Here is a 15,067-nt window from a genome sequence, read left to right on the forward strand (position 1 = left end):
ACTTCCAAGTTAGAAAACAGCTGTCACATGGGAAGGACCCCCTTAGGAGAAGTGCTGTGAGCAGCAGCCTCTCACCTCCGCAGGGATACAGCTCTTCAGTTTCACTGTTCAAAGGCTTCCCAACCTGTCACTTTCACTGAAGAAGCACTCTCTGTTATGCATTCACTTCTTCACCCTGGCAAGTTGCTGACATCTGGGAAAATTGGTGTTAAAGCCATAATGCTCAGTTAATATAGGAGTTAATTATCCATTTACATATTACTGAAAAAAGAGACATGCTGTGGAAACATGCAAGAATACCAAATCTGAAAGGAAGCATCAATTTACCCTGCATGAGAAAGAGTGCCGTTTGGTTGGCAAGTGGACTCTGATTGGTTGAGGTGTTGCCATAGAGAGAGCACTGGGGAACAGTTATCCCCCAAGGTTTTGATTAAATTCAAAAAAGGCAAATTGATGCTAATTGGTCGAGACATTGCCAAGGGAATGCACCTGGGAACTGTTGCCCCCCATGCTTTTGTTTAGCTGAAAATGGTGCAATTCCTGGACATGTTCTTTCTGCTTTCAGAGGACAGGACATTGCGTGTGAATTTATGTAGCTCCTAGCAAGTGCAATTGAACCAGACTGCGAGCCTGACTGATAATCGGAAATTGGTTTTTAGTACAATTCTTAGCACACTCAGGACTGTGCAGGAAATGCTGTCCAATTGCATTGTCACATCTAATGTTGGACACTGTGTTCTGCGTTTTGCAAGCACAAGCTGGTTGAACACTGTCAGTACTCGGCCTGGTGAATTCCCAATGGCAACGCCGCAACCAATCAGAAGCATCTTGCTTTTTTTGAATTTAAACAAATTTAGGAGATAACTATTCCTCTATGCATTCTCCATGGCAACCAGTCACATTCTTTTCTCATGCAGTATAAATTGTTGTTGCTTTTGAAATTTGGTATTTTTGTGTCTGTCCTGATAATTGAAAGATGAAAAGTTTTGACAGCATGTTTCTTTTTTTCTGCAATACTCAAATTATGTACTTCCAAACAACTTTTAATTTGCATATTACAATTATGGGGCTTTTCACGGTAACTTCATAACAGTAATTTCATACTTGCGACAATAAAAGGTTATTATTATTTTATTGTTATTTGTCCAACAGCTCCTTGGGTTCGCTCTTCACCCACAAACCCACCTGGCTGAAACCTGGAAGTGAGTGGGATGATGTAGTGATCTCAACCTGACACCAATTTCAGTGGGTTTAACTGCCCATATGCACCCACCTCCTCTTGGCAGTTAAGATTCTGCCTGTTAACTCTATTTCTCTCCATAGATGCTACCTGACTCACTGTGTATTTCCTTTTTTTTCATATTTGAATAATGATTGGCACAAGGCTTATATTCATTTTGTAAGTCTTTTTTCTTACACTTATTAACCTAATGGGTGAACTCCTCCAACCACTTAACTAGTTTAAATCTTTTCTCATTGTCCTATCTACCCTTTCTGCAAGGATATAACTTGAAACTCCTTCCTCATACACACACAACATGTTCAATCTAAAGTGACCTGTATTATACATGTTCAAAATGTTATTGTTCAAATAAACAAATTTGGCCTGAAACAAATACTTTCAGATTCTGTTAACTGTGCTGTTTATATTAGTGACTCGGTCACTGTGAGGTACTTTTACTAATTATTAGATGTTTGCTCAAATATTATAGTTGCTGCTTGACTGATAGATAATATGATTTGTATTGGTGTAATATCAATATATTTCTTTGAGAAGGTGACTGAACAGGTAGACGAGGGTAGAGCAGTTGATGTGGTGTATATGGATTTCAGCAAAGCGTTTGATAAGGTTCCCCACGGTAGGCTATTGCAAAAAATACGGAGGCTGGGGATTAAGGGTGATTTAGAGATGTGGATCAGAAATTGGCTAGCTGAAAGAAGACAGAGGGTGGTGGTTGATGGGAAATGTTCAGAATGGAGTACAGTCACAAGTGGAGTACCACAAGGATCTGTTCTGGGGCCGTTGCTGTTTGTCATTTTTATCAATGACCTAGAGGAAGGCACAGAAGGGTGGGTGAGTAAATTTGCAGATGATACTAAAGTCGGTGGTGTTGTCGATAGTGTGGAAGGATGTAGCAGGTTACAGAGGGATATAGATAAGCTGCAGAGCTGGGCTGAGAGGTGGCAAATGGAGTTTAATGTAGAGAAGTGTGAGGTGATTCACTTTGGAAGGAATAACAGGAATGCGGAATATTTGGCTAATGGTAAAGTTCTTGAAAGTGTGGCTGAGCAGAGGGATCTAGGTGTCCATGTACATAGATCCCTGAAAGTTGCCACCCAGGTTGATAGGGTTGTGAAGAAGGCCTATGGAGTGTTGGCCTTTATTGGTAGAGGGATTGAGTTCCGGAGTCGGGAGGTCATGTTGCAGCTGTACAGAACTCTGGTACGGCCGCATTTGGAGTATTGCGTACAGTTCTGGTCACCGCATTATAGGAAGGACGTGGAGGCTTTGGAGCGGGTGCAGAGGAGATTTACCAGGATGTTGCCTGGTATGGAGGGAAAATCTTATGAGGAAAGGCTGACGGACTTGAGGTTGTTTTCGTTGGAGAGAAGAAGGTTAAGAGGAGACTTAATAGAGGCATACAAAATGATCAGGGGGTTGGATAGGGTGGACAGTGAGAGCCTTCTCCCGCGGATGGATATGGCTGGCACGAGGGGACATAACTTTAAACTGAGGGGTAATAGATATAGGACAGAGGTCAGAGGTAGGTTCTTTACGCAAAGAGTAGTGAGGCCGTGGAATGCCCTACCTGCTACAGTAGTGAACTCGCCAACATTGAGGGCATTTAAAAGTTTATTGGATAAACATATGGATGATAATGGCATAGTGTAGGTTAGATGGCTTTTGTTTCGGTGCAACATCGTGGGCCGAAGGGCCTGTACTGCGCTGTATTGTTCTATGTTCTATGTTCTATATGATGCTTGGCAATACTTGCAGCAAAGTATTTGCCAATTGTGTCATTTTTTTTAAACTTTGAAAACGTTGTTTTTGACAGTATGGGTTTTCTGGCCCCATGGTGGGCCCATCTGTCCAATGATACTTCAGAGTGTAGTAGGAAGGAGAGGCAGTCTGGCTGATCCTATTTTAAGCTTATTAACATCAACCTATAATGCTTAATTTACACAAAGGAGAATAAAAAAGATCTGTCTTTTTTTTTAGATTTCAGAAAGAAATTAGTTTGTCAAGGGAAAATTGTCAAGAGAAGGCATTTCCTTAAAGGAGAGAGCAGAGAGAGAAAAATGAATAAACCCAGGGTGCATCCATGCATCTCAAAGTACTCAGATACAGAGTAACGTTAGCAGAAGGCAGCAGCGAGGACAATATTTGATTAATGAGGATCTAAAAAAACAGAAAATAAATAAAAAAGGCAAAAATTCTGAACAAAATTCATACCAGATTCATTTTAGATTTAGGGAGGCTGAATTTCAAAATCTTTAAACGCAAATACAAACATAAGTTGGAGGGAATCCAAAAGCTCAGGATTGAATGATTAAACTAATATCTGATGGTAGACAGATAGCAGATAATGAATGGTGACCATTAATAGCTGAGACCTAACATGGTTCATTCAGCACATTAATGATAAGCAGGCCAAGGTGTCAAACTATTCTAGAACTCAAACATGAAGAAAGGCACCTTAAACATTGGATGCAGCGTGCACAAGAAAATAATTTAATTCCCACAAAGGAAAGCAGCCAAGGCTGTTCAGGAGCAAGACAAGTTAGCAAACAGTTGTTTTGTGATGTAAGAGCACAATAGGCATGAGAATCAGTTGGTAGCATTTTTGTCTCAAGGTTGTGGATTCAAGTCCCACTCTAGCACTTGAGCTCACAGTATGATACCCCAATGTATGACAGAAACAGCACTGAGTTGTTGGAAATGCAATCACTTACATGAGATGCTATACCAAGGCGTGTCTGTCTGTATAGGTAGCCATTAAATATCCCGTGACATTATTCAAAGAAAAGCAAGGGGTTATTTCAGTGTCCTCCTAAGCATCCTTCCCACCACCAAAGCCACCAAAAATAGATTAACTGACTTTCCATCCAAATGGAATCCCAATAATTGTGGGATCTCACTGCATGAGATATGGTTGTTGCAGTTGCCTAGATAAGAAAAGTCTTTCAAAGTAATTAATCGTATGCAAGAACATAGAGATGTTTCTGAGAGATTAATAAGGCATTATGTAAATGCTGGTTATTTTTATTTTCTTTGATACAGTAAATCCAAGCTGGCCAGTGTCCACTGAATCACAATCTGACCCAACCAATGACAACACAATAACAAAGCTGTTAACAAAAGTTTAAAAAAAGAATCAGCTACAGCTAGCCAATCCATTTACGTGAAGACATTTTGTAGAATAATTTAGTTTGTCATTTTAGAAGCAACCTAAACTAAAAGTCTAGTTACAGGGTAACCGACTGAATTCACCAAGACCATCTGGCCTCAACTTTAGTTCTCTTGGTTACAACCACTTGCCTAATAATTAAGAATGGATCACTTTGCCAAACACCTCAACCGGCAATATTCTACAGAGCATTACATTTCACTGGAACAAAGTCTTACAGTTGGATGACTCGAGAAATATTTTGTAATGTCATTTGGTCTTTTCTCTTTTAAAGATCACCACACAAACCATTCCCAGATTGTGATGATTGACAGGTCACCTGCTCCCATGGCTCTGTCTATGTTGCTTTGTAACAGATGCATCTCATAGTAGACATTCTTACCTTCCTCTTTCCCAGTAAGGAAGCGAGGGCAATTTCACAGCTATTAATTCAAAAAGGTTGAACATTTTTATACATTTTTAATGCAGAGGGCCACATACTGTGATCACCAGGCTAAACGGAGGCTTGCGTGTATATAGGCTGAGGATTTATTTAGCATTTCTACACATTGACAAAAATGGTCAATAGTCAAGTGTATTATAATCCTGTTTGAAAAACAGAGCTGTGATTCCGGGCTGGATTTTACATTCCCAAATTAGGAATGCTGCCCCCCCCCCTTGCTGAAAAATTCAACGTGATGACATTGGGTCAGCAACCTGATGTCATCACGCCTGTCTCCAATAATAAGGAAGGTGCGCATTCATTAAAGACAGCAGCCTCCTGCCGCTGTGAAATCATTAATGAACTTGTTAACAACCCATTTGTCTGCAATTTTTCATTGGCCCCTGCATTTTTCAGGAGCCAGATGTAAAAATGTAGGGAGTCTTTTACAGCAGCTAAAGTGAGGGCGGTAGTAAAGGCCTGCGGTGGACAATGGTTAAATGTACCAGATGGTTCTGCTGGGGAAGGTGGTAGCGTCTACGTGTTTCAAATAGCATTTTTAACATTTTATTTGCACCTTCAATGAATAATAAAGACTGATTCTGAGAGCAGGGAGCCTTTATAATTCTAGTTATAACTGGGGCACTGCCTCTCTGCCGCCTGATGTCCCAACCTTTATGTGCTGATTGGGTGCAGAGCCCCCTTTGCACCATAGTTTCTCAGAACACCCCAATTATGTATTCACACCAAGGTGTGATTCATATTCCTCTGCAAATAAAGCTGCAACACAAATTCAACACTTTAAAAACATATAGTAACTCAAAGTCACAAGAGCTGACTATGTTTTTCTAATGTAAAGTACCCAATTCATTTTTTTTCCAATTAAGGAGCAATTTAGCGTGGCCAGTGCACTTCGCCTGTACAATTTTGGGTTGTGGGAGTGAGACCCACGCAGACACTGGGAGAATGCGCAGAGCTGACTATATTGAGGCAACTGGTAATATTTTCAAGTTTGGAAGGAAGAAAGGGGAAGGGTTTGCAGTTGGGAAGAAAGCTATTGCACCTGTAATTGGCCTCCTTCCTGCTAGGCAGCAGGGGCTGGAGGAAACGGATTTCTCCTTTTCTGCTCCGCCTCCCTTACCCCACCAGGAAATGTAAAATCCAGCCCCATACCATTTACTGTCTTCTGACATAATTTAGTCAATATAATTTATTTAATTGCGATTAACACAAATGTTGTTGTTCCTCTGTATTAATTGTGAAAGGATAACATTATCTTATTCCCATCTTTACCCTTAAAGATTTTTGTTCTATTTGCAATGCATTCTGCTAATTTTGGGCTGTCCTGTTTTTTTGTTGTTGCTATGTACATGCACATGTTTTATTAAAGTTAATGGCCTCCTAGAATAGATGCTGTCCTCATTTTTGATGCACTAAATGGGCATTTAAGTATCCAAGATGATGGACAAGTTGCTTGCGCTCATTATTTACCTGAACTTACTTAAACTGTAGTTTTTAAGACTTAGTGGTTCTCACTGACTCCCCACCCCATCTCAATCACCCCCTCATCTCACTCACCCCAACCACCCATCCCCCCCCATCAATTCCTTGTCCTCCCAGGGCTACTCAGGACTATCACAAACATTGGAGCGATCCAAGATTTAGATCCTCTGTGACAGCGAGATGCCTGGGAACCCCAGCAGGTGTCTGTAGTTTGTGTACATAATGCAACTGAGGCCTGAGATCAAATATAGGGTGGGCCTTAGGCCTATCTGTTCAGGCACAGGGATCAGGTTATTCTGAAAGGTATCAAAACAGGAAAAGAGACAAACTTGACAAAACAGGTGGTTGACAAGTATTTTTCCTGCAAATAAATAAAAACAATTTTAAGCAGTTGTGCTGGAGACGACAGTAGAAATATATTATAAATATTACATTTTTGTCTTCCTCTGCATAAGATAGTCTCTGTCACAATGAGTCTTTATAAATAATGGATACACCACAGAGAGATTTAATATAAAAATTGGAGTTCATATGGCCATCACTTACTCTGCCGATATAGGGTTAAAGCAATGACTGTACAGAAGATTCTGGAAAGAACAATACAAGTTATATACATTCTTACACTTGTATCTACCCTCGTTTGTAAGAACATTTCTGTTGGTCATTTATTCTATTGGATTTTAACCACACATTCTTAGTTTTGTACTCACATGTAGAAAATAAGAGCACTGGGATTTAGTTATTCAAAAACACATTGGCAGATTAAAAATTAAAAAGGGTAAATCACAAAGGCATTACAATTATGGATAACGGCAGTCTTCTCTCCCTTTCAAAAATAAGCTCAAGGGAATAAATGCTGTACTTATTTATCAGCTTTCTATACATTAATTTGGAGTGGTTCCTCTGCGATGAGAATACAAGCTGGTCTGGTTATGTAAACATTCCCTGATCATAGTTATGTAACCATCTTACATATCACTCTCCTTTCTTCTTCTGTAGATCATAAACATCCAATGGTTCAACAGAATCTGATCCCAGAATGGATTGGCTTTAGGCACAATCACAGTGTAGCTTTTTCACTGCTGTTGTTTATACTGATGGCAATTAATGATCATGACCTAAGAAAAGGTAGCAACATACTTTCTATTGCTTGTCATAATAAAATGTACATGATTCGGTTAAAGCTCTTGGTCACTGTTTCACAAATATATTTTGTATTCCATCACAAAAACATTTTTTGTTCACATCAGCTGTTCCATTTAAAGCTTATGTGCCACACAATTATTTTTTTCCGAAGTAGCATTGTGAGCTATAAATATTGTGCTGCATCTGTACTTCTTAAAGTTTTGCATTACTTTAGTTTTCTATAGGCACAATCCTATTACATCATAGGAGAATCTTCTTGCCAAGTGACAAAAGTTCTGTTGTACAATGTAAACAGTATGAATGCAAGCAGAAACTTGATCCATTGTGCTTAACCTTACAAATATGTGGTACCGGACAGATATAACATGCGCATTTCAATTTTGCCACGGTAACATTTCGGCGGCTATTTCTTTTGCATTTCCCTTGGTTGCTGAGGCTTGACCTTGACTTTGACCTTGTTACTGGGTCTCGGAATTGAAGTCTTGGAAACAGGGATTTTGGTTCTTGCTGGCTCACATCCTGCCAACTGTTGATGCGTCTGAGGCCAATGACCATGGATTGCGTCGCCCTGACGAACAGTTAAAGTGGCCTTGTGTCTGGGGATGGCAGATACATTCTTGTCCTTGGAGATTGCAGTAACGTTGGAGGCAGACATGAGAGATTTTGGAGACCGTATTTTAGATTCAGTTACAGAAGACGTTTCTTCATCTGAAACAATGCTGGTCAGACTTTCATCTGGATCTGCAAACAGGTCATACAGCGCATCCCCACTGTAACTGTCTCTGGGAATGCTTGGCTTAGTAGCAAGGGTTTTCCCACTTTCATCATCAGGTCCAGGGGTTGTGGAGTCCCAGTAGCCCTCATCACTGTTTGGGACACATTCTTGTTGATCGTTCTTAGTGGTCGTCAGGTCTTCATTATCATTTTTACTTATGGAAATATCATTCAGAGTAAGCTGTTTGACTAATGTACCATCTGCTGCTTCATCAAGACAAGTTGTAATTCCTGAAGCCATCCATGATGTTTGGTCAACTAAAACCTGTTCCTGTTTGTCTTTCAGAGGCTCAGCAGTTGATGGTGGTGCATCCCAAAATTCTTTCAGATATTCACTGTCAACTTCATCTGGGCTTGCCATCTCTTCTCCTCCACCTTGATAACTTAGAATATTTGAGCGTTTTTTTGCACCACCCTTTCCCTTTTCTGCGGAAGCTCCTCTTTCACAGACATTCCCTTCATCGTCCTGATCAGCAATAATGTCCCCACATCCTGTAAATGAATCAAAGCTCTTTAAAGATGTAACATCGGAAAACATTAAGCAAATTCGATCAATTGATTGTTCCGAGGGCGGATCATTATTGGGTGCACTGGGTGTCGCAGTTTCAGGAGCGTGGCAAGATTCGGATCCAGTTACAGGAACACTTCCTTCTTGCATATTCTGCCCCACGTTAGTTAATCCTTCATCCTGTTTTTCCTCCAGCTGCTCTAATGCTTTGACATAAGAATCTTGATCCAGTAGCTGGTGATCAATGGCAGCTTTCTCCAAATCCTTAGATAATTCGGGAAGGCACTCCCCACTATTTGCTTGTTTTGGTTCCTCAGCGGAGGTGCCCTCATTATCGTTCTGCGATTCAGAGGATGCCTTGCTTTGCATTTCCACTGCAGCACTGCCAGGTTCAGAACAAGATTTCTGTGTCTCTTCTTTCACACATTCCAAGCTGGCAGTCAAGGAGCTCGGCAATGTAATAGTGCCATGAATTTCCAGGTACTCAGCTTTTTCCTCTTTACTGATTTTCCCCTTTTTATGCCATCTCATGCTGCTGAACAACCCTTTCAGTCCTTTCTTTTGTCTGTTGCAACTCTTATCTTTCACCTGCTCAGAGTTTGAATGCACTGACTCTCCTTTGCCATTTTCTAATCTGTTCCTTTTCAGTAAGGAAAAAAAACTGTGAGACTTAGCAATAGGTCCACAACCACTAGCAGCAAAGCTCATGCTGCTGACTATTTTTGTACTGGAATCATTCTCCAGTTGATAATTACTCAAGGATTCTTCCTTGTTGCTCACTTCCAGTCCCATATCAGCAATTCCATCATGCGTTTTGCTTCTAACAAGCCCCATTTTTAAGGAGCTTTTCCTATCCCCTTTGTTTTTCACACTAAAAATACTAGGCATGGTGCCCCCTGACTTTTTCCTCCCAAATAATTTAAATGCTGTCTTACTTATCTTGCCAGATTGTTGTTCAGAAGCCGAAGTATCATTACAATCACAATGCAAGTCCATGTCTGCCACGATCTTGATCCTGTCTTCTTTCTGCAGACCACTGCAGCTGCCTGATGCTGACTTTCCCTCTAGCAGCCTCAGTGCTGCTCAAATTCGACTCCATGGCAACCAAGAGGATAAGCAGCTTTCGTCATCTATGGACGAGAGCCAGTCCACTGTCAGTGACAGTAAATTAACCTGAATTTCGGCAAAGCACTGGAAATAATTAGCTTTCTGAAAAATTTATACATTGAAATAAAGTTTCTATTTTTGTTAATGTAGAAATTTATATTCATTTTTGATGAATAGAAATGACGAGTTGCACAAATAGACACATTTTAATACATACACAGTAATACTTTGATGTTGATACACGATGGTAAATGTATGCATAAAATGATTAACATAGGGTGAACTGCAGTTTAGTGGGTTGGTTCCTCTCTGTCGGGGGTTTCAACTTTAGGGGAGTTGTCAATGTAAAGAGTTGTTAATTCTCATAGGAAAAAGAAGGGGAAAATGGTGGTTCACTTTCTGAATCCCTTTCACTCCTAATGACTCGTTAGTTGGTAGAATTGTCTGAGTTTTGGGAGCAGATTGTCTGATCTTCCTGTTAGCCAGAGAAACATGTAGGAAAAGACAGAACTGAAGAGGAACAAAATCTAATTGACAATTAGGGCAGAATTCTCCCATCCCACCCGCCGTGGGTTTGGTGGCAGGCAGAGGTGGAGAACCTAGCGGGAACCAAAATGTTGGAAACCTCCCAGTGTAAAATAACATTGCAATTCTCCCAATGACAGGTTAAAGGCGGGTCGGTCATCATACTGACAGGTGGCATGAAGGTCATTTTCATTTATTTGCTTTCTCATGAATGCTTATTAAAACAGTTGCCCACCGGCATCCCATCAGGCCTTTCAATCTTGCGTCACGCCAGCGGGAAATTACCTCGGTTTAAAACCTGATTGGTTGAAAGAATTGCATGCACAAGGCAGCCCTCAGTTCGCAAGAGATTTCAAGGTCAGTGCAACAACCTTTCTGTCATTGTGCTGCGCTGCTCCTGATGCACTGTACATCACTCTGCTGGGGCAGACCAGTTCCTTTCCTCTATCTCTATGCCAAGCTGGTCTTCACATACATCACTGTGCTGATGGACCCATGGACCCTCCTGTGTCACTGACTGGGATCAATATAGTGCCTAGGGCTGGAGAGTACTGGGATCTCCTTCCCCCCAGTGGCACACACCAGTCTCTATCCGGACATCAATGTGCAGCCATGGCAACAGAGGCCTGAAGTTCAATTGGAGCTGGTGGGGGGGGTCTGATGAACACAAGAGGGGTAATGTGGAAGGAGGGCTGTGCAAGGATGGTTGGGGGGGGGGGGGGGGGGGGGGGAGGTGAGGGCTCATAATGACAGGAAGAGGGGCAAGGAGGTGGATGAAGAAGACGAACAACGGAAGATGGAGGGAGGCCAAGGGGACGGAAGCAGGACGCTGATAAGTCTGAATAAAATGCTCACAAACAAGAGGGTCAAAGGGATACAACAATGTTTACTGGAAAGGGATGCACTAAGACTCAGGATGCAGTGGGTAGATCTTAGTGGGGCTCACGGAGGATATCTTCACACCCTCTTTGACCACAGGCGAGGTTCCAGAAGATTGGAGAATAGCCTTGTTTAAGAAAGGAAGCAGAGATAATCCAGCAAACTAGAGGCTGGTGAGCCTGATATCAATGGTCGGGAAGCTTTTGGAAAAGATAATGAAGGACAGGATATATGCACAGCTGGAGGAAAATGGACTAGTTAGTGACAGGCAGCATGGTTTTGTACGGGGAAGGTCATGTCTCACCAACTTGATTGAGTTTTTTGAAGCGGTGACAAAGAAAATTGATGGGGGAGGGGTTGTGAATGTAGTTTATATGGACTTTAGTAAGGCATTTGACAAGGTCCCACTTGGCAGACTGGTACACACCCTAAAATCACATGGGATTCAGGGTGGGCTGGCTAGATGGATACAAAACTGGTTTGGTTATAGAAGACAGAGAGTAGCAGTGGAAGGGTGTTTTTCTGAAAGGAGATCTGTAGCTAGTGGTGTTCCACAGGGATCAGTGCTGGGACCTCTGTTGTTTGACGTATATATAAATGATCTGGAGGAAAATGTGGGTGGTCTGATTAGTAAGTTTGCGGATGACACAAAAATTGGCGGAGTTGCTGATAGTGCCGAAGATTATCAGAGGATACATCAGGATATAGATGGATTGGAGACTTGGGCACAGAAATGGCAGATGGAGTATAATCCCGACAAATGTGAGCTGATGCATTTTGGAGGATCAAATCTAGGTATGAATTATACTGCAAATACAAAGAACAAAGAACAAAGAAATGTACAGCACAGGAACAGGCCCTTCGGCCCTCCAAGCCCGTGCCGACCATACTGCCCGACTAAACTACAATCTTCTACACTTCCTGGGTCCGTATCCTTCTATTCCCATCCTATTCATATATTTGTCAAGATGCCCCTTAAATGTCCCTATCGTCCCTGCCTCCACTACCTCCTCCGGTAGTGAGTTCCAGGCACCCACTACCCTCTGCGTAAAAAACTTGCCTCGTACATCTACTCTAAACTTTGCCCCTCTCACCTTAAACCTATGCCCCCTAGTAATTGACCCCTCTACCCTGGGGAAAAGCCTCTGACTATCCACTCTGTCTATGCCACTCATAATTTTGTATACCTCTATCAGGTCGCCCCTCAACCTCCTTCGTTCCAGTGAGAACAAACCGAGTTTATTCAATCGCTCCTCATAGCTTATGCCCTCCATACCAGGCAACATTCTGGTAAATCTCTTCTGCACCCTCTCTAAAGCCTCCACATCCTTCTGGTAGTGTGGCGACCAGAATTGAACACTATACTCCAAGTGTGGCCTAACTAAGGTTCTATACAGCTGCAACATGACTTGCCAATTCTTATACTCAATGCCCCGGCCAATGAAGGCAAGCATGCCGTATGCCTTCTTGACTACCTTCTCCACCTGTGTAGCCCCTTTCAGTGATCTGTGGACCTGTACTCCTAGATCTCTTTGACTTTCAATACTCTTGAGGGTTCTACCATTCACTGTATATTCCCTACCTGCATTAGCCCTTCCAAAATGCATTACCTCACATTTGTCCAGGTTAAACTCCATCTGCCATCTCTCCGCCCAAGTCTCCAGACAATCTAAATCCTGCTGTATCCTCAGACAGTCCTCATCGCTATCCGCAATTCCACCAACCTTTGTGTCGTCTGCAAACTTACTAATCAGACCAGTTACATTTTCCTCCAAATCATTTATATATACTACAAAGAGCAAAGGTCCCAGCACTGATCCCTGTGGAACACCACTGGTCACAGCCCTCCAATTAGAAAAGCATCCCTCCATTGCTACCCTCTGCCTTCTATGGCCTAGCCAGTTCTGTATCCACCTTGCCAGTTCACCCCTGATCCCGTGTGACTTCACCTTTTGTACTAGTCTACCATGAGGGACCTTGTCAAAGGCCTTACTGAAGTCCATATAGACAACATCTACTGCCCTACCTGCATCAATCATCTTAGTGACCTCCTCGAAAAACTCTATCAAGTTAGTGAGACACGACCTCCCCTTCACAAAACCGTGCTGCCTCTCACTAATATGTCCATTTGCTTCCAAATGGGAGTAGATCCTGTCTCGAAGAATTCTCTCCAGTAATTTCCCTACCACTGAAGTAAGGCTCACCGGCCTGTAGTTCCCGGGATTATCCCTGCCACCCTTCTTAAACAGAGGAACAACATTGGCTATTCTCCAGTCCTCCGGGACATCCCCTGAAGACAGCGAGGATCCAAAGATTTCTGTCAAGGCCTCAGCAATTTCCTCTCCAGCCTCCTTCAGTATTCTGGGGTAGATCCCATCCGGCCCTGGGGACTTATCTACCTTAATATTTTTTAAGACACCCAACACCTCGTCTTTTTGGATCACAATGTGACCCAGGCTATCTACACCCCCTTCTCCAGACTCAACATCTACCAATTCCTTCTCTTTGGTGAATACTGATGCAAAGTATTCATTTAGTACCTCGCCCATTTCCTCTGGCTCCACACATAGATTCCCTTGCCTATCCTTCAGTGGGCCAACCCTTTCCCTGGCTACCCTCTTGCTTTTTATGTAAGTGTAAAAAGCCTTGGGATTTTCCTTAACCCTATTTGCCAATGACTTTTCATGACCCCTTCTAGCCCTCCTGACTCCCTGCTTAAGTTCCTTCCTACTTTCCTTATATGCCACACAGGCTTCGTCTGTTCCCAGCCTTTTAGCCCTGACAAATGCCTCCTTTTTCTTTTTGACGAGGCCTACAATATCATTCGTCATCCAAGGTTCCCGAAAATTGCCGTATTTGTCTTTCTTCCTCACAGGAACATGCCTGTCCTGTATTCCTATCAACTGACACTTGAAAGCCTCCCACATGTCAGATGTTGATTTGCCCTCAAACATCCGCCCCCAATCTATGCTCTTCAGTTCCCGCCTAATATTGTTATAATTAGCCTTCCCCCAATTTAGCACATTCATCCTCGGACCACTCTTATCCTTGTCCACCAGTACTTTAAAACTTACTGAATTGTGGTCACTGTTACCGAAATGCTCCCCTACTGAAACATCTACCACCTGGCCGGGCTCATTCCCCAATACCAGGTCCAGTACCGCCTCTTCCCTAGTTGGACTGTTTACATATTGTTTTAAGAAGCCCTCCTGGATGCTCCTTACAAACTCTGCCCCGTCTAAGCCCCTGGCACTAAGTGAGTCCCAGTCAATATTGGGGAAGTTGAAGTCTCCCATCACCACAACCCTGTTGTTTTTACTCTTTTCCAAAATCTGTCTACCTATCTGCTCCTCTATCTCCCGCTGGCTGTTGGGAGGCCTGTAGTATACCCCCAACATTGTGACTGCACCCTTCTTATTCCTGATCTCTACCCATATAGCCTCACTGCCCTCTGAGGTGTCCTCTCGCTGTATAGCTGTGATACTCTCCTGAACAAGTAGCGCAACTCCGCCTCCCCTTTTACATCCCCCTCTATCCCGCCTGAAACATCTAAATCCTGGAACGTTTAGCTGCCAATCCTGCCCTTCCCTCAACCAGGTCTCTGTAATGGCAACAACATCATAGTTCCAAGTAGTAATCCAAGCTCTAAGTTCATCTGCCTTACCCGTAATGCTCCTTGCATTAAAACATATGCACTTCAGGCCACCAGACCCGCTGTGTTCAGCAACTTCTCCCCGTCTGCTCTGCCTCAGAGTCACACTGTCCCTATTCCCTAGTTCTCCCTCAACGCTCTCA

The 15,067-nt window shown here is 42.6% G+C and overlaps 1 protein-coding gene and 1 long non-coding RNA gene across 2 annotated transcripts in view; one reads left to right on the forward strand and one right to left on the reverse strand.

Moving 5' to 3' along the window:
* The window catches only part of LOC140391883 (uncharacterized), a 265,622-nt gene that overhangs the window by 152,346 nt on the left and 98,209 nt on the right, over positions 1–15,067 (forward strand). The window lies entirely within an intron of this gene.
* amer2 (APC membrane recruitment protein 2) lies at positions 6,431–9,849 on the reverse strand. The gene has a single exon (XM_072476872.1). The coding sequence runs from the start codon at positions 9,755–9,757 to the stop codon at positions 7,883–7,885; it is 1,875 nt and encodes a 624-aa protein (XP_072332973.1). The 5' UTR covers positions 9,758–9,849; the 3' UTR covers positions 6,431–7,882.

This window comes from Scyliorhinus torazame, chromosome 15 (genome assembly GCF_047496885.1).
Source record: "Scyliorhinus torazame isolate Kashiwa2021f chromosome 15, sScyTor2.1, whole genome shotgun sequence".
Taxonomy (NCBI): Eukaryota; Metazoa; Chordata; class Chondrichthyes; order Carcharhiniformes; family Scyliorhinidae; genus Scyliorhinus; species Scyliorhinus torazame.